This window comes from Centruroides vittatus, unplaced genomic scaffold, assembly GCF_030686945.1.
Source record: "Centruroides vittatus isolate TY-2023 unplaced genomic scaffold, ASM3068694v2 contig_3214, whole genome shotgun sequence".
NCBI classification, from domain to species: Eukaryota; Metazoa; Arthropoda; class Arachnida; order Scorpiones; family Buthidae; genus Centruroides; species Centruroides vittatus.
The window spans coordinates 1-20,670 of record NW_027122066.1 but is presented as its reverse complement, the minus strand read 5'-3'; the positions used below and the strand labels follow the sequence as shown (position 1 = coordinate 20,670).

Sequence of the window (20,670 nt, the reverse complement as noted above, 5' to 3'; positions counted from 1 at the left end):
CGTAATTTATGGATGGCCCCCTTATGTACTTTTTAGTAAGTCGCAGTAAATAATGGATTGTCACTTATTAAAAAGCTTATAAACAAATAATTTGGGATATTTTAGAATAGTTACCGTATTTTACAGACTATAAGACACATCTTAATTTTTAAGCAATTTTAAAAAAAAAATACCTATAAGACGCTACGGACTATAAAGCGCACCTGAATTTTGGAGGCAATTTTTCGAAGAAAAAGTGCGTCTTATAGTCCGTAAAATATGGTATTAAAAATTAAAAATAATTGTTTAGTGTATGCGAGTGTGTGACAAGTTCCTTGCACTACTACTACATTGTCTTCTTTTCATTATGTTTGATATTAACTTAATGATGTAAATTTTTTGTTTTTGTATTGTGTGTATTTTGTGGCTAAAGTCTGTGAATTGGATAAAGTTAGAATTAACTGGCTACTGCTAACTTTATCCAAGTCTTTTGGTTAAAACAAGTAACAATCTACTAATTTTGAACTTGATCCATATGAAGTGGGCTTCATTGAAGTCACAAACAAATAAAGCTTATAAATTACAAACATGAATAGATGAAGTGTGAACAAAACTCAAAATTTGGGCTTTATTTGGTTAAAAGTGTTTTTGAATACATACAGGATCACTTAAAAAAACTAACACAACCTTTCCTTGGGATCAAGTATCACAAAAAATGTCCATTAAAGACTTTACCAGAGAATTTTTTTTAATTGTATATTACAATAATCAATTCCTATATATGTCATTTAAAATCTGTGTAGTACATATCAATATTTGTAAACCAAAGTAGGCTATTACTTATTGTTATTTTAAAGATACAGTTTTTCCAGCAAAATCAGGCAATTTTGGTGAAATAACTGACATTTACTTTCATTCATCAGCATTTTAAACAGTAGAGAAATAATAAATTCTAATTGATTTAAAAAGGAAAATTCTTTATTTATCCATTTCAATATGCCATCATTGGAAAGATAGCAGATTATTCAGCTCAAAGTGAAAACCTAGATTTTCTCCTCATTTTATCCAAAATGGATGGATAAAACCCAAATTTTAAGTTGTGTTTTTGCTTCATTCATCTGTTTTTGGATAATGTCAGCTTTATCTGCTTGTGATTTGGATAAAGTTTAAAAGTAATAATCTATTACTTTCTTTAACCAAAAGACATGGATAAAATTAGCATTGGTTGGTTAATTCTAGCTTTATCTGATTCATGAACTTAAGCTGTGTAATATACTGTATATATATAGTGTGTCCACTTAAACAAGTCTGCATTAAATGCATGTTTAAGTGTAATAATAACTGAAGGAATTCATTTTAAAACAGTTTAGTGAAGATACAAATTATCTCTGACTGTAAAGCATAAAGACAACATTTCAGAAATTGGTATAAAAATGTGAGCTTTATTTTTATTCGAAAACATGTTCAAAATGACTGCCTTCACTGGAAATAAAAAGATATAGATAGTTGAGCATGGCATTAGGATGGCATGTAGCATTCCTCGTGTAACAGTTTCATAGGCCCTCTCATGCATATCTCCACTTTACCAACATTATGTTGCATTGTTAGATACTTATACACTAATGGTTTTAAGTGACTCCATAAGAAAAAATACAGATGGGTCAAATCTGGGGAATTGGTGACTATGGAATATGATCATGTTGTCCTATTCAGCAGTGTCAAACTGTTCTGATAGGAAGTTCAGCTATTGGTCACTGTTCAGGGTGCTGTCAATGAATACAGGACCAAGAAGCTGCTCTTCTCAGATTCCGCACTAGATGATGATTAGGGTAAAATGCATTTGGTGTCACTCACGTTGCATGCATCATGGAACACACTTATCCCAGTGGTGCTCATTGTGACAGTGGTACTCTATTTTATGGACTAACAAAGACCTGTTAGTCCATAAAAAATGTACTGAAGGAGTTGTTTTATCATCCTATAAATTAACATTATGTTGCTCCACTCAAATTACTGTGGCATTCCTCTGCATGTGCTGTCATGATGGTGTAATATCTGGCATATTTGTGTCTGCTACAGTCCATATGCTAATCTAACCCAATGCTGGAACGATCTTTTTGCCTCTGGATAGATTTATATATATAAGTGAATACCTATATATAATATATGCAAACTATTAAACAGGAAATGATTTGAACCATGATTCAAATCTAAATCGACTTGAATGGAAAACAAAAACTTTTCATAATTCTCAAATAGATGAAATATTTTTTTTTTCAAACAATTTGTTAAAATAATTGTTTTAAAATAAAAATTAGTATATACTGGTTTTAATCCAGAAATTATTATTTGGTTTTTAAAAACAGTGCTATTCCTTAAGACAATTTACTTAAGACTTTGAGCATTTAATTTACTAATTATTGATTATTTAAGTTGAATTTTACAAATAGTTAAAATACTAATAGTTTTTTTTTAAATATGAATATCTTTATCTATTTTAGTGATCCTTCAATTTTAGATGAATGTGGTCTAGATAAAAAGACTAAAGAAGTTCTTTTAGTTAATATAAAAAGAAGATTAACTCCACAAGCAGTCAAAATTCGTGCTGGTAAGAAATTAAAAAGATTTATTTTTTCCATCAATTTAACAGCTTAACACATGTAGCAATCTAAATTTGAGTAATTATTATTGTGCTGTACATGTTGTCATAACACATTTAGTAAAAATGACGTAATTTCAGAACAGATTTAATTTGAAGATGTTTAACAGTCTGTAGAATTGCATGGTGCATGATCAAATAGAAGTTACCAGGCCTAGGAATCACTCACTTTTCTCACTTGTATTCACTTTTTTGAAGTATCCTCACATTTCAGGTCTTTTTCTCACTTTTTTGGTCATTTCCACATGCTTAATTAAGATGTGGGACTAATAAAAAAATAATTTTAAAGCCAAATGATCTGCCGAATTATCAGACTTTCAGACTAGATTTTTCTGGGGGAAAAATATTCTGCCCTGAGCGAGACTCAAAACTGCAACTTCTGCTTAGTGTTGTTAGGTTATAGGAAACAAAAATTCTTTTCACATATGTAAAAAGTCTTTCATGCACTTAAAAAAATCTCTCTCATTACAAATTCAGAAGCTAATATTGAGTAAAGTTATGTACTCGTGCCATATTAGCCAAAATCTAGTTTTTCATAGTTGCATTTCTATTTATGAGGATTAAAATAAGTATTTTAAGCATCCCTACATTTTTGACTGTTTTCTAAGAAAATTCCTTTGTAGGGGAAAACACTATGCCGAGGGATTAATCTCTCAAGCTGATAACACTGTTGCCACTTCTAAATTTAAAATATATTATAATTATTAAAATTAACACGAGATAGTGGCGTAACCTCCTACCTCTAGACAAATTATTTCATTTCTGACCATTTAATTGTTCTTGCTATAGCTCTTTTTATTCTAAATTTAAATTCATTATAATACATGTTTTGCTAAAACATCGAAAATATAGTACACCAAATTTGTGCAGAATACAAAAAAAAAAACATCAATTTCAGATGTTGAAAAGCTCCAAAAAATTGATTGACTAATCCATTCTCCACAAACCATCCCATCAACACAAATGCACATATCAAAAATTTAATTCAGTCTTTGATTTATATAAAATGTAATTAATTTATTTGGTCATTCATTCAAGCTTGCCTACATTGTTTCTCTAAGGGTGTGATGGAACTTTGGAAAATGCAATGTAACACACCATGCAGAGCTTTAACAGATAAACACCAATTAAATATTTACACAGTGTATTCTACAATGCAAAATTTTTCAAAAAATATCTTTAATGTCTAATTATTTTTATTGAGCAATTATAAGAGGAAATTTTAAAATAAATTTGATTATAAAACTTGGATTTTTTCATATACATTAACAAAGTAGACAATTTTTTATAATAAAATTAATTTATATTCATAATTCCAAAATGAATTATAAAGCAAAAATACAGTTACTTTAAGGCAACCAAAACATTTTTGGACTATAATAGGCCCTACTTTTAGTTCATTTTTCTTGCAATCTCTGAAATATAGTACTAATTTGCATAATTACAATGAAGTTGATATATTATCTGAATTATCCTGAAACCAAATTTAAGAACAAAATTTATATCTGAATTAAATTACAGTTTACACCAGGGGGCGGGAACTTTTTTAGCCATTACCCCAAAATATATTTGTGTAAGTCGACATTACCTACCTCATTTTGAAAAGGAGAAAATCGATACAAATTTAAATTAAACACTATTTATTGAATCATTTTACACTGAAAATAATAAATAATAGACAAACCAAATAAAATTATCATTTTGGAACACAATAATTTCATTGAAAACTTTTACTCTTCAGGTTTTGGAGAAATTCCTTATTACCCCCAATAATTTCATTTTTACCCCGACCACTGGTTTACACTAAAAACAGCATATTACACTACATAGTTTAAATAGAATTATATGATTTTAAAAAATACTATTATTATTTAATATATTTTACTTGTCAGTTGGATTGCTGAAATAATTAAGGCATTAGTATACTGTTCTGGGGACCCAGAATCAAATCTGAACAATTTGAAAATGAAAACCCTGGCATTTATCAGGGGTGATGGGTGGAAAAAAAAGGCCCTTTTAATGCTCAGAGGGCAGAATTAAAAAAAAAGATAACAACATATAGTTAGCTGATTTGCAAACTGCATTCTTTTTGAAGATTTCTCAAAACACGTTCTATGAACTTCTGGGATACAAACAAAATAGTTATCCAAACTCAAATGTTGCTGAAGGTATGAAAAAATAACAGAGTTTTAGTTATTTTTATGTGATCTATGCTTAATCTTTAATTGCTTCAACTTTCTTACTGAAGAAGTGTGATGTCACCAAAGAATATGAAAATACTGTTAAACACGAGGAAAACTTGCAGAAAACTACTATAATTTTCAAAATCAGATAATTTGAACCTCCATCTGGTGATTGAATTAGAAAGATTGATTGTAGATGAAAAATATTTATTAATACTTAAAATCTGCTATTGACAGTATTATTATTATGCAAAATTTTATATTTTAGCAACTTTAATTAATTCTTCCAAAATTTTACAGACATTGAAGTTGCTTGTTATGGTTATGAAGGTATTGATGCAGTGAAATCTGCACTTCAAGCTGGAATTGATTGCTCTACAGAAGATATGCCAATTAAAGTATTAAAATTTTTTAAAATGTATTAATTAACTTGTTATATTTTTATTTAAAATTTGTTGTTGTCGTCAGATTAATCTAATTGCTCCTCCACTGTATGTGGTAACAACCACCACCATGGATCGAACAGAAGGATTAGAAGCTCTAAAAAATGCACTTGAGGTCATAGAAAATTCTGTTAAATCGATAGAAGGTGGAATATTTAATATTCAGAATCAGGTAAATGGTTTCTTGTGGAAGTTTTGAAATGTTAAAGTTGTTACTGAATTGAATTCTCATAGGATAAAAATGAAATTTTTTTTTTTTAAGCCCAAAGTTGTTACGGAAACAGATGAAGTTGAGTTGGCCAAACAGTTGGATCGTCTAGAACAAGCTAATGCAGAAGTTCCCGGAGACGACGACGACGAAGAGGCCGAGGCCGGCTCGGATGGAAACGAACAGAACGAAGACGAAGAAATGGCGACGTAGATTGATAAAATTATTAATGAAGTTTTTTGCAATCATTTCTAATAAGAGAAATTTATAAAAGTTATTGGGAAAAGAAAAATATGAATGTATGGAGAAATTTATTTAAAATTTTCTGAGTTGAAATCTCCTAAATCAAATGCCACAAGTTTTATCATGAGAGATTTCAATTTCTTTTACAATGACTAATGTATTTTTATTTTTATGCTCATTAAATTGTTATATATTAATTAATAAAAAGTAATAGGTCTATTGTTTAAATTTTATCATATTAATACTAATTTAATACTTTAAAAACAAATCATTGAAATTTTAGATATTTTTTTTATATTTGAAATATCTCTATTATTTAACTTATATTTTTATTTAATTTATTTTATTTAATATCTAAGTTGAGAAATATGGAATAAAAGTGTAAAAACAAAATTATTCAAATAGAGACATATTTACAGACATAAGTGTCTAGTAGTATGGAAATGCTGTTAATGAAACACATGAATTCCAGTCCTATAGATGACGTCTAAAATAATGCAAGTCTTTTCAAAATGTATTTACTGTATTTTTTAATCTTATTTAATCGGAGGCAAATTTAATCTCATCAGTTGCAGACGTTCTTATAATATTTGTCCCCACTTATTGGAGAATAATATGTTTTTAAAGCTCCAATTCAGGGAACCAGGATAGTGCCCTTAGATATCATAACTTTAAATTCAATTCTAAACGCACAAATATCAAGAATTTAAAACAGCGCCTTAATATGTCAGAAGTGTGTTTTCGTAAATATTGCGTTTATGGAAAAATTTTTGGGCTGCAATTTAAAAAAAACTATAGCTATAAATTTCCACTGTTGGCTGTCCGTCTGTATTCTTCCTTAATCTCGAGAACGGAGTTAGATAGATGAAAGTCGAGACCAGACGTGGAAATCGAGAAAAAAAAGACCAGATTACCTATACATGAACTTCCGATTTGTATCGCGAGTCACGTTATTTCAATACAAAAATTTTCCCCTGAACGGAGTTAGATACATAACCGGCACGACTCTTGCTAACAGGAAAAGTACGATGTACAGGGGCAAAACACTACTAACACTACACAGGCAACTGCTATGTGCTACCTGTCATAGTAACAGCATAATGGCGCATCTATTTCGGGCTATATCATTGTCGCAGTAATTCAGTGAATATAATATATATAGGTAATTTTTAAAATATTTTTTGTAATAATTATATTTAGTTAATTATTTTGTTAACTTTTTTGCCAACAGATTCGTTGCTAAGAGTAACTCAGAAAATCGAATGTAAATAAAAATTAATTGATTTATAAAAAATGAAATCGATATTTTAGAAATGGGATGTACGACATGATCTAAGTTAGAAATATTTGAACGTAACTACCGAGTTTCGTAGCAATTGATCGAACGGCTTAGGAGTGTATAGCGAACAAAGAATCCTCAATTATATACATGGTTAATCTAATAATTAAAACTCTGGCTTTTACACCGATAACGAAACTAAAAATATAATCAAAATAATAAATTAAAATCAAATCAATTGAAACACATTTTCGAAAATTGTTCGTCTTGATTCATTTGGTTACAATTCATACAGGCAGTCACAGTTGAGTCTTTGTAAAAGGTTTGTTACGGTTTCGCCGGTGACAGAACATTTTGATTTTTAATTTATATATATATATATATACATACATACACAGATAAATTCATTATAGTAGTATTAAACTACTTATCAATATATTGACATATATACTAATGCATTTTGCTAAAACAATAGAGTACCCTACTAAATAAAAGCTCTTTTATTTTTTTTTTATCCTTAGTTCACTAGAGTCTTTTAATAAATATTCCGTTTAGGACGAATAAATTTAACACTATTTAAATTGAAAAGAAATTTATTTTCCACGTTATTTAAAATTTTTATCTAAGAACCCTGTGAACACTAATAGTGCGCCTTTCGCATACTCATCCTTGGTCCAGATTGGAATGGATTAAGAATCATAATGACTCGCACTTCTGCTTCAATGACTTAAAAGAAATACTCGTCTGAACTTTTCAAACACTATCATCTTGCTCGGCGACATATTTTCCCCATGGGAAAACTTTGAAAGTAAAAGTTTATTCGAATCCATTCAATAAGAAATCTACCAACTTTGGTGACAATCTGGTCATTCCATATAGTTTCATAAAGCATTCAATCGGCACGTTCAATTCTGGATACTTTGTACGTACATATTCGTAATTGTTATTGGTATAATACACACCGGTTATTTTACTGTAATATAATAAAGGGAAGACATGATAAAATTGACAAGTAATCTTGAGGTACAGAGCTACCAGCATGTACCGTTTGTTGAGTGTGGTCTTCAAGCTGTAACAATTTCATTTTTTTTTTCTTTTTTTGTGATATTTTAAACATTTACACCAGAAGATCCAAGAAATCTTCGGGAAATGTTTAATTTAAAAAAATTTAAACTCAACCAAAGAAAGAAACAATCGAATTTAGTCTTTTTCACCCGAAAAATATTCCATCGGAGTTATCGCATATTTTATTGTTCTATTCTTCTATTGTTTATATTTACGTATACTTTAAAGCCAAGTATATTTTTATATTGTTTGAAAACATAACCCTTTACATTTTTCTTGTGCTTCATGAACTGTTGTTGCATATTTCAGCTTATTTACGACAAAACTAAGATATTATAATATTAAATTATATAAAATTTTCGGAAATGTTTATCCCGAATTATTGAATTTTTCATTTAAATGCAGAGGGATGCAAAAGTAGGTATATAGTTGTTATTACGGAAAACAGCAGTAAACAAAATATTTATTTTATGCATAAATTAAATCAGAAATAAAAACACGAATAAAATAACAAAAGGAAGAATAATAACAAGGAACACCAAATATCCGTATCATACAAATATAGGAATACTTTTGCACCATCCTGTATATTTAAAAATTTAAAGAATGTAATTTCGGATTTGCGTCTGAACTGATTTAAAATAAACACTTAATTATCCGATTTTGTCAGATAAAGAGCGAGCCTGTTGTTAAAATGCTACCACTTCCGACATATAAACGTTGTTTTTCTTTTTACTGTTATGTACTTTTACATGTAATCGTAAATGAATTCGAAATAGCATCACAACCTAAACCTGGTGTAATACATTAAGAATTCCATCCGAACGTCAAACTTTTTATAGGACATATCGATATATTACTGATATTCTATTCCTGTTAGTACAGTATATTTTATATTAATTTTAGCTTGTGTCTATTTTTACCTATATAAAGCGATAGAGTCAACACATTTAATGCTGTGTCTTTCTGTGTGATTTTTAAGAAATTGACAAAACACCGCTCCACAAAACCTACATGAAAATACTCGTGAAATTTCTGTCGGGTGTACTTAGTCCGTGGAAAACATTATCTTGAGAACTTCGATAACATTTTCACACGTTAAGCCACAAAGCCACGTCAAGGCGACACCCATTTTGTGGTAGTTTTTTGTTTTCCAGAAACTGACCCCGATTGCTCGACAGAATAACAATCGGGAAATAAAACTGGACATTCATTGCTATCCGATTAATTCGGTAACCTAAAATCGATAACAAAACACCCAATTTTTAAATCAAATATTTCTATTAAGTAAAAGGCATTTTCAACCCAGATTTGTCAATTCAAAATAAAAATAGCAACGAATAAAATAATTAAAAATATATTGTATATTAAAATACATAATTGAAAATATATATTAGAAAATGATCACTATTTTAAATAACTAAATATTAATAAGTAGAATATGTATATTATATTAATTAAATGTGAAATAATTTAATTGTATATATGAGGGTCATTCAAATGAAACCCGACCAATGAGTTTATTTAGTAAGTAGAGTATAGTACATTAAAAGTAATTCCTCTGATGAGTAAGGCAGTAGTCGCACTGTGACTCCAGTCGTTGGATTCCTTGCTAACAGAACTCAGTGGGTTGATGTGCACCATTCCCAAACTGTGTCTTCACCTCAGCGTCTGATTGAAACTTGTGTCCTTTCAGGTGTTCTTACGCTCCTCGAAAACATGGAAATCACAGAGACAAATATGCAGGATACTGGTGTTTCCTACTTGAATTTCACAAAGGATTCCTGCACGATGAGAGCGGTGTGAGAACGGACGTTGTGATGAAGAACGACGTCCCTTGCGAAAGCAGACCAGGCGGCTAGGACTTGATGAAAGTTCGCAGAGAATTTAAGGTTTCACGTACCGAGCAGCATTTATGGTGGTTCTACAGGCGGTAAACTCCATGGGCTTAATTGTTGACGCATCCATGCTTGAAAGTTGGGCGGAGTATGGCTGACATGCTAAACGAATGCAGCTTGTTTGTAGGTTCACGTGACAGCAGCGTCACATGACACTGCAGCGTGAGCCTACAGTGTTTCCACCTGCATTTCAAATAAACACATTCCGCGCTTTGATATATCTATTGGTCGGATTTCATTTGAATGACCTTCATATAATATAATATATAATCATATATATAAAATATTGATATTTAATTCTAATTAATTTCAATTTTTATTTCTAATTCTAATTTAATTAGCAATTATATTTATATTTGATAGTAATACTTTATATTTAAATATTTACATTTACTTAACATTATATATTCCTATATACATAGCACATACTTACGAATAAACTATTAAAAGTCCATTGTTCTTTGTTTGAATGTTCTGTTTCTTATACCAAAACACCATTTCCTCCATCGTTATGCAATTTCGGGGCTCTTTCTTACGTTATTTCTTCGAAAATTGCAAAGAATACGAAAATGGCGTCTTGATTCAAACAAAGAACAATGGAATTTGATTCGTTAACAATTACCCGATAAAGCTCGTTGTTGCACAATTGTCGTCGTCGGCCAATGACGTCACAAGCTCAATATCAAAGAATTCTTAAGATTCGCTTTCATAATGTTTTATTAATCTAAAAGAAAACTAGCAGACGAGCCCGGCGTTGCTCGGGCGAAAAAAATAACAACAAACATTAAATTATTAGATTCTTTCATACTTCTAACTCTTCTATTATATTATATTATAGTATTTGATTTATATAACTTCGAATGTTACCTCTAAGAAACTGTTTCATTCACAGGTGAATATCAAATGATCATCTGACAATGAATTAAATTTCGCGAGAAACGGATCAAATATTTAAACTCGGCACCCTCGAAAACCATTTAAATCATGTTTTGTGCAGACTGGTAACCTCGTATTAATGCAATTTTCCAATTCCAATGCCACCATAATTCTGGCTCGATAGAAAAAAGGGGCTGTTGCGGAAGGAGGTTTGAGTAATTCGAGCAAATGTAGTCGTTGACCTCCTTTCGGAAGAGAAGGTAGTCCACTACTAATTAATACTGGTCTACTAATTAATTATTGAAAAGTGATCCGTGTTAGACAGGTTGTGATGATTCCGCACGTGATCAAGTTGCTAACCTTAATGCTCGAAAGACTTCGTATGACTTGTTTAAATATAAAAATCTTGTAAAACTGTGAGAATAATTGCTCTTATGTTATACCTACGCAAAAACACCTTATCTCACAGAGAATTATTTATTAGCCGTAACGAATGTTTTCAACCCTTTAACCAACGATTTTTATCTATTTTATTATTTTGTTATTTTAAATTGTATGTATATATATATAACTGTAATTTATTCTTTGGATTTAAATAGTTCAATATTCCAAATAATTTTGTATTTAAAATGTGTTCTCAATCAATATTCCATAATTTTTAAAAACCTGAAGATGGCCTGTAGAAAACTTTCGTTACGTTAATAAATAATTCTCAGTGAGATAAGGTTTTTTGCGTAGGTTAAGAAGCATCTAGCAGGGTATTAATTAAGTATTTTATGTCATAATAAAGTGTTTATATTTTTGCAACAGATTGTATAAATTATGTGAGAAGTGTGTTCTCGTAAATATCAAGTTTATAGAAAAATTATTGGATTGCAATTTTAAAAAATTGTAGACCTATAAATTTCGATTGTTGTCCGTTTGTATGTCTGATGTCCGTCCTCAATCTCAAGACATGCGTTACATACATGAACGACGAGACCAGAAGTCCTATATAGGTAATCTGACCCTCCTGTCCATAAAATTTAAGGAAATTTTATGGACAGGAGGGCCAGATTAACTATATAGGAACTTCAGGTTTGGAATGGATGGTCGTTACTTTGATTCAAAATTTTCCCCTGAACGAAGTTACATAAATGACCGGCACGACTTTATTGCTAACAGAAAAAGTATGATGTACAGGGGCAAGACCACCACTAAAAAATTGAGAACATGACGATGTCACAATAAATAATCTCTCGTTAGAATTAGTTGGTTTATTTGGTTACTGCAACGCGACACGTCAGCGATCTGCCGGGGGATGCATTCCAAGAAAACTTTTACCTGGAAAACTCCACATAGCCAGCCCAATTGCCATGCTCGAACCCACGATTAACCAACTATCAGAGTTTGGTGGTTTTATGCACTCAGCTATTGGAAGGCGCTCATTAGAATTAAGAAAGTACCGGCACCAGGTTAACTGGGGGCCGTGCCCACCCATGCCCCTTCCTGGCTACGCCCATGAGTCTGGTCAATAGACAAGTAACGATAGTAACTTTACAAAATTATAGAAGACTGAAACTACAGTACTAGAATCAGATTATCCTTAGGTTAGTAGTCTGTCTCACTTGCCCAGATCAAGTCATGCACACAAGAGCCCCCGTACATTGGAGAAATGAAGAAACCCGAGTCGTTAAATGTGGAAAATTTAAATACTTATACATTTTTCACAGGGTAACACTTTCGATTGCACGCAGGCAAGTGCTATATGCTACCTGTTTCAGTAATGATATAGCGTGTCTATTTCGCGCTATATCATTTTCGTAGTAATTAAGTGAATATAATATATATTTTTTAAAATTATATCCTTTTTTTATAAGAATTATATTTAATTTATTATTTTGTTAATTTTTTTGTCAATAGATACATGTAAATCAGTAAATCTAATGTAGCTAGAAATTAATTGATTTATTGAAATTCAATAGAAATTTTGGGGTGGGATGTAAGACATTATCTAAGTTAGGGTATATAAACGTAATTTCCGAGTCTCGTAGCAATTGGTCGAATGGTCTAGGAATGTATAGCAAACAAACGAACAAACAAACAAACAACCATTATCATTTATATATATATAGGTTAAATTAATTAAAAATATGATTGATTAAAAATTGCAGCCCGGCATTGTGACGATGTCACAATAAATAATTTTTTTTTAAATTTTGTTATCAGTAAAAAGTTTTCTGTGATAAAAATGAATAACTAATTTAAAAATAAAATGGAACCTTACACTTCTTTGGAGATTAAGAACAGGGCAACCCGACAACAAAGGGGGCACGTGCTCCAATGTACGGGGGCTCTTGTGTGCATGACTTGATATGGGCAAGTGAGACAGACTACTAACCTAAGGATAATCTGATTCTAGTACTGTAGTTTCAGTCTTCTGTAATTTTGTAAAGTTACTATCGTTACTTGTCTATTGACCAGACTCATGGGCGTAGCCAGGAAGGGGCATGGGTGGGCACGGCCCCCCAGTTAACCTGGTGCCCCTCCCCAGAAAATTACAGCCTCTACTAGGCCCCCATTACAAAACCCTGGCTACGCCAATGACCAGACTTAAAAGGATTCAATGGAGGATGGTATATGTATGTTTTTACAGTACACTTCTTTGAAAGACAAAAAGAAGTTTAAATAAGTAGGACTTCAATTAGTATCAATATTAATTAATAAATTAAAATTATACATAATAAAAAGAAAAAAAACAAAGTAAAGAAAAATATTCTAGCAAAAAGTTGCATAACTTTTCCGGCTGTTTAGATTTTATTTCAAAATAACTTTTATATTATTAATCTAAACAAAAACAAGTGAAATGTAAAAAATAAATTGAACCAAATAAAAACTTATGATAATTTAAGGCAGTTGAATTTTTTCTTAGGCGTTTTTCTTTCTATAGGAAAGAATAATGAAAATCTTATTGGTAATGCTTCGAAGCACTAGCAATAATCTCAGAATAGCAATCTAAATTTTCAGGTAACCATTCTAGACTGAATTTAATGAACGGTGCTTTACGGCACTCTTTCAATAAAGACTGTTGCACATGCTACTGACTCATTGAAATTAAGATAATGCAATATATGAGTCAAGCTTATAATGATACTGTTTCTTACTGCATGTTTTTACATATGTAAAGACACTTTTGTCCTGTAGCCGTAATCACTGCCATAATTTTTCTATATTGTTAGTTGCTATTTATTTGCATAACAGCGTGTTCATTTATAACTTCCATGGCAATAGCATGCCAATTGTTATGATCACCGCCATATGGTGGCTAAATTATTCATAATATAGGAGGTAGCAAGCTATTGCTCTCCTTGTAAGCGTTCCCCAAGTTACCTCCTAATATCGGAAAGTTATAAACGAACGCGGTTAATGTTACCCTTGGTGGCAAGATGGCGGCCGGGGGAATTTTTCCCTACATTCTAGACGGCGACGGGGAAAATTTTTTTCCCTGCGTTCGACGTGGCGACCGCGTTTCCTGTAACCTCGAAACGGAGACGCGCGATTTCACGTTTGTGACGTGAGAGGGAGCTCTTTCGAAATGTTGTGACGTAATGTGTTGGTGCCGAGATCGTCGAATTATGCAAATTTTGTTTGGTGGGAGTGTAGAAGACAGTGGTGTGGTGCATGTTCGTTGTTGGCATAGAATTTTTTTTTTTACAATATATGTTCTTTCCGAATTGTTAAAGAGGTAATTTATATTTTTTACAAGTACAAACAATACGAAATTGCTTTCTTTTTGCGCGTTTGTTTTGTTAAATTGTTTTTTTTTTATTTTTTAGTAACTTCGGTACTAAGGATATTTTTTTCAAGGCGGTTACTAATTTTGTGCTAGTCATGGGCGACGTTGATTTCAGTTCGAAGGAATTATGGGCAAAATGTACTACAAGGAAGTTTTATAAAATGATGGAAGCAGATTATTCTGATTTGGGATTGAACCCGGCAATTGATAATGCATTCAAATTTGCGGTCAAATTAGGTATACAGCAGATAGAGTCGACGTGTTCTGCGTGCGATAAGATATGCAAATTATATTACAGAAGAGAAAGAAATGAATGTCTTCTAAGATGCAGTTCGTGTGGAGTTAAATATTCAGTTTACGAAGGGACTTTTAAAAGCAAGTGCGGTCGTCTTTCCTGGGGATGTATCTTGTCATTCATATGGCACTACCTATGTCTAGAATGTGGAGCTACCATTTCGGCTTTAGCATCCGGGATATCTCGAAAAGCTGGTGTGGATTGGTCGAATCACAGGTACAATTCTAGGTCCGAATGACGCGGTTGGGACTTTAACAGAGCTGTAGAGCATACTGATAGGAACAAAAAAGTCTAATGAACTATGGGTCTACGAGCGCGCCTTCGCGAGATATAGGCCCCCCAAAATGACTATATGTGAACTTTTCGAGACCCTCAAAAATGGGGTAAAATTTAAAATTCTTCGCTAATTCTGTCGGGCGTTTAACGGCAGTCTTGCCCAAATGAAGCCCTATTCTAAGGACACACGTCGATAACGACCAAAGAAAAGCCACGAAACACGAGGGTGCCACCTCTCGACCGCCACTTCCGGGGAGCGCCGTCGGGACTCGCCGCTCTCTTCACTAATTCTGTCGGGCGTTTAACGGCAGTCTTGCCCAAATGAAACCCTATTCTAACGACACTCGTCGACAACGACCAAAGAAAAGCCTGATTAACAAGACTAATTAGGCAACGCTTTCTCCGACGCCGCTCCTACGTAAACAGAGAGCGCTTCTTCTATTTCGAGCTATCTCTAACACGCTCTAACTACCGAAAAGGCCAAGAAAACAGATCATGTACTCACCTTCGACAGAGTCTCCTCCTCTCGCTACCGGACGACGTCTAGCATGTTTCCGATCTTGTGTAGAACGGGGTGAGGTCGCCGCCTCCTCCTCGGCTATGTCCCGGAGATCGACGACGACGAAGATGGTGTCCGAACAATCGCATATAATCCAGGTTTCGCATACAAGTATCCTTCGGTAACGAGCACTATATATATGCACACACACACACAAGCTTCACTGTTGGACGACGACGAAGATGGTGTCCGAACATTCGCATATCCAGGTTTCGCATACAAGTATCCTTCGGTAACGAGCACTATATATATGCACACACACACACAAGCTTCACTGTTGGACGACGACGAAGATGGTGTCCGAACATTCGCATATCCAGGTTTCGCATACAAGTATCCTTCGGTAACGAGCACTATATATATGCACACACACACACAAGCTTCACTGTTCGCTGGGCATTCTTCTTCTTGGTTAAAAGGCTTGCCCGATATTGTTCAGCTGGAATGGATGTTCAGATGACGCACCCATTCCAGCCAAACAACATCGGGCAACCCTTTAACGAAATTCTCGGCATAAAAAGTTTTCCTTGCGTTAACACTCAAAGCTGCAAAGAGCAATGCTTTTCGAACATCAGATGTCTTCTGTTCCGCTTCGATCTAAACCCGATCGCGCTTCTATTCAGCTTCGATCTAAACCCGATCGCGCTTCTATTCAGCTTCGATCTAAACCCGATCGCGCTTCTATTCAGCTTCGATCTAAACCCGATCGCGCTGCTTCTATTTCGCTATCTCTAACACATTCTAACTACCGATAGAAAAGGGCAAAAAAACAGATTCTGCACTCACTTTTAACAGCGTCTCCTCTTGCTTCTCCCGCGACGTCCTCCTCTCGCTACCTGGCGACGCCTAGCCTGTTCCTGATGTTCTGTAGGTGAGGACGGGGTGAGGCCGCTGGTCCCCGCCTCGGCTAGGTCCTGGGGGTCGATGACGAAGGTGGTGGTAGTGGCGCCCGATGTTGTCTGAAAAAGCACATAATCCAGATTTCACATCCGCAAAGAAGTATCCTTTGGTCGCGCGCACTATACACAGGCTGCACTACTCACTGGGCGGTCGTCATCCCCCTGCCGTTCCTCTTCGTCGCCCTCGTGCACGGGAACATCGAAATAGGGCACGTCTGGCGGCAGATGTTGATCCACGGGCACACCGATCGTCTGGAGTTGAAGACCCTGGCGACCGGGGCCCGGGTAGACGGCCACGATGTCCCGTAGAAACTGCCGGAATTTGGCCGATGTTGTTGGCCACTGGGACAGGAACCGCGTCCTGTACACGTACGTGCAGGTGTAGCTTTGCAGGCTCCTGTCCGTGCGGAGCGACTTTATGGACTTCTTCAGCCAGCGATTTCTGCACTCGATGTTCTGAGTGTGGGCCTCCGGGTCATCAGTGTCCACGAATCTACAAAAAAAAAACAGATAAATGTCGCTTCTCCATAACGCCCGTTCATTTCTTTCAATTAGCACATAGCACAATTTCGTGCTTCTTACCTCCCGGGGCCCCGCTGGCTGTGGTTGACGATCTTATGTCCAGAGAAGCCCAAAAAAGCCGCACAACCGCGATATTGGGCCGCGCTGTCGGAAACGATGATGGAATTTGGAGCGATGTATCTGAGCATGTGGCTCCACAGAACACGTCTGCTTTTGTTGTCCACCTGAAAGAATACGAGAAAATATAACACGTCTGAAATGCGCCAATGTGTGCCGGACAGTGTGCCTTCCACGATAACTGAACAATAAAAGGAAGTAATGTTTCGCTACTACTTACATGCCAGTACATCAGCTCTCGCGTTTCCCGACAGTAGGCACCAAAGATTGTAATTTGGGTGCCTACACCTACGCGGCCGCGGTTGTATTTTCGCCTCCGGGTGAAGGTCTCATCGATCTGAAAAGATAGAAAAAATAACATTAATATAGACAGCCATTTCGGCAACGTCAGCAACGTGGGTCGACGGTCACCTCGACGTGCAAGCCTTCACCGCCAAGCTTGATGTTTTGAGCATGGGAGACGAAAACTTCCGCAACTTCCCGGCAGAAGTTGTACCAATCTACCGCTGTCGCGAGGGCCACGCGGCATTGCTCCGCCGCGATGGTGACCGGCAGCTGCATCACCCACGAATAGACCAATGTCAGCACCTGTAAAATACAAAGAAAACACATCTGTTATACATACGTCATCGTAATCGGCACGATCAAATTACAGAAAGCGACAATCGATTGTAATATCATACTTCTAGTGCTGACAGTTTCGCCCGTTCGAAGAAGGTGTTGTGGGTGCATGACAGGCTACCGGTGCACACGGCCCTCCTGACGGTGCCGCCTGTCCGTCGTTTAACTGTCTTTTTTTGTTTCAGTTTTTCGCAGCGGTAGACGAATCCGAACCTCTCAGATGGAGCCGGTTCCTTCAGCATGGGTCCTGCAAAATTACGAGAAACACATTGAAATTGCTTCGAAACGTACCGAAACGCAGCGCTGCGAATATCGGCTGCTCCTGTATATGCGAGAATCAAGCGATGCTTACCTCCGCAACGAGGACACGGCGGTATGGAACCGGTGAGGTCCGGATGTGGCACGAGCCCCACAAGATGGCAAAATTTCTGAGCGGCCTCTTCGGTGGGGAGGTAGGTACGAAATTCGTACGAGGTCAAGTTGTCAAATATGTCGTCGGGATCCACAACGGGAGACGCTGATCCGTCACAGTGAAATGGCATTCTACAAATACAAGTCAATTACAAATACTCCAAACACTGTTAAACACTGATTGTCAAATACTGCTTTGCAGTATTTGACAATCAGTGTTATACAGTAGAGCGCCGTTAAGCCGCGGAAAGAGCTCGGATCCCAATTTTGCACTATCGCAGATTAAATATTTAAATGCTGGCTTACAACTTCAAACAGGCATTCATAGAAGATGAGTCTTATATTTATCAATAACGAAGAAAATAACTTACAATGACATTCAAAGTAGAATGGCGAAGATCGAGAATAAGAACTAGAATAACGAATATGGTACAATTCTAGGTCCGAATGACGCGGTTGGGACTTTAACAGAGCTGTAGAGCATACTGATAGGAACAAAAAAAGTCTAATGAACTATGGGTCTACGAGCGCGCCTTCGCGAGATATAGGCCCCCCAAAATGACTATATGTGAACTTTTCGAGACCCTCAAAAATGGGGTAAAATTTAAAATTCTTCGCTAATTCTGTCGGGCGTTTAACGGCAGTCTTGCCCAAATGAAGCCCTATTCTAAGGACACACGTCGACAAAAAGAAGAAGAATTATTCAAAGAAATCAGAGAAGGATCAGGATAATGAAACATCGTCCACCGCGAGTAAAAAAGGAAGAAATAAGAAGTCATCGACAGTAGTAAACGAAGCCGTTAAAGGGGGGGAAAAAAGATCTATAACAAACGAAGATCAAAATTCCAAAGGCCGGAAGAAAAGTAAAAAAGGGAAATGACAGACAATCAACGTGAGTAAAAAAATGGTTTTATTTCTATTAAAATAGGGTTGAATTAGCTTATTATAGTATAGGAGTTACTAGGTCGTGTTATTACGATACAGTGCGTAACGCGCAGTCTCCATAGAAGACCACGTCGGCGACCGGAAACGCATCGGTCACGTGATCACAGAGGAAAAAATTTCCCCGTCGCCGTGTAGAATGTAGGGAAAAATCCCTATGGCGGCCATCTTGCCACCAAGGGTAACATTAACTACGAACGCTGTGTATGCATTTTCTATATTCTTTAGTAATCTGATATTTCGCCATTATACATAAATGTAATAGGCATTTTTCTTGGAATTAGAATCTGCCGTTATGGCTACACAAGCTTTGAAGCTAATTCTGACATTTATTGCATCGTTGTGGCCGATAATGAGTTAAAGGATATATACCTGATAGGTAGGACACATTGACATGTATTGTGATGACCTGCCTAGAGTCTTGAGCTTCTCGAAGGCAAGATATTGCGATGGAAGAACTGGATTAGCAAAAATGTGGACGAGCAGTTGTCATGCACACGGAAATTGTTTTTCTCTTCCCTCAGCATAACAACATCCAAAGTGGACAATAGTATAATATAAGTAATTAATTAAAAACAAGAAGCATGTATCAACATGAAATTATTTTGTTTACGTTCTGTTCACTCGCAATTTATCATAAAACTTATCGCATTGTGAATCGCAGTTTTGCTTTATAATTAGCATTCTTTTGCCTTTAATGTTTAATTTCGACTTCTCTTTTAAGCACTATTCTTTCTACAGAAGTTGTAGTTTATGAAAAACTAAGGACTAATTTTATCAAGTTATAAAATCTTGCAATTCAAGATCGTTTTCGTGCATTTCATTAAATATTTTGACTCATCTGTCTGATATATTTGAATATTAGCCCTATTGACTTGTTAGCACTCAATTGTCAAATTTCATATTTCTATTCTTGTAAAATGTTCCTTAATTCGTTGAAACTATTCTGTAAGCTGTATTTTATGCCATTTTTTCCTCGGTAGTAGCCTATCCATTTAAATTTATGATTCTTATCAACGCTGAATAAGCATTTTCTAACAACTCACAAGTTCAGAATACAATATACAAATGTGTTTAATATACACACTAGAGTTGAGTTTCTTGATTTTCAACAAAAACGAGACACGAATGAAAATTTTACTAAACCGATGGAACGGCCAGGACAGAACAAAACACAGTACGTATGGTCAGCCCATTATTGACCGTATCTAAAAGTAAATAAAGCCTGAAGCAAGTCACGTGATTGAACTCTTTTCAACTTCCGGTAGAACGTCGGAAGTTGTGTTGTCAATGTTGGTTAATAGTCGATGCGACCTGGCATTGCTAAAATACATTAATAGCCTTTTGTAAGTTGAACAATAGACAAGCTCTTCATATTAAAAAATACAATAGAAGTAGTGATAAACGTTTTGGTAATGCT

General features: G+C 34.9%; 2 protein-coding genes across 2 annotated transcripts; one reads left to right on the top strand and one right to left on the bottom strand.

Annotated features, from left to right (window-relative positions):
- Positions 1 to 2,451: 2,451 nt before the first annotated feature.
- LOC136973576 (eukaryotic translation initiation factor 2 subunit 1-like) lies at positions 2,452 to 5,926 on the top strand. The gene is made up of 4 exons (XM_067268305.1): positions 2,452 to 2,587; positions 5,122 to 5,219; positions 5,290 to 5,436; positions 5,527 to 5,926. Exons 1-4 carry the CDS (start codon positions 2,458 to 2,460, stop codon positions 5,683 to 5,685), a joined length of 534 nt encoding a protein of 177 aa, XP_067124406.1. The 5' UTR covers positions 2,452 to 2,457; the 3' UTR covers positions 5,686 to 5,926.
- Positions 5,927 to 16,526: 10,600 nt separating this feature from the next.
- Positions 16,527 to 18,440, bottom strand: LOC136973575 (uncharacterized; the record flags this gene model as incomplete). Its single annotated transcript, XM_067268304.1, has 7 exons — positions 16,527 to 16,697; positions 16,782 to 17,130; positions 17,220 to 17,383; positions 17,497 to 17,613; positions 17,688 to 17,864; positions 17,960 to 18,144; positions 18,250 to 18,440. Coding segments are annotated over 7 exons (1,354 nt in total), but the record flags the coding sequence as incomplete, so codon positions are not given.
- Between the last annotated feature and the right edge of the window lie 2,230 nt (positions 18,441 to 20,670).

Coding starts and splice junctions, on each gene's coding strand:
- LOC136973576 (XM_067268305.1), top strand. CDS start 2,458: ATGAATATCTTTATCTATTTTAGTGATCCTTCAATTTTAGATGAATGT. Junction 2,588..5,121: donor AGCAGTCAAAATTCGTGCTG/GTAAGAAATTAA, acceptor AAAATTTTACAG/ACATTGAAGTTGCTTGTTAT. Junction 5,437..5,526: donor TATTTAATATTCAGAATCAG/GTAAATGGTTTC, acceptor TTTTTTTTTAAG/CCCAAAGTTGTTACGGAAAC.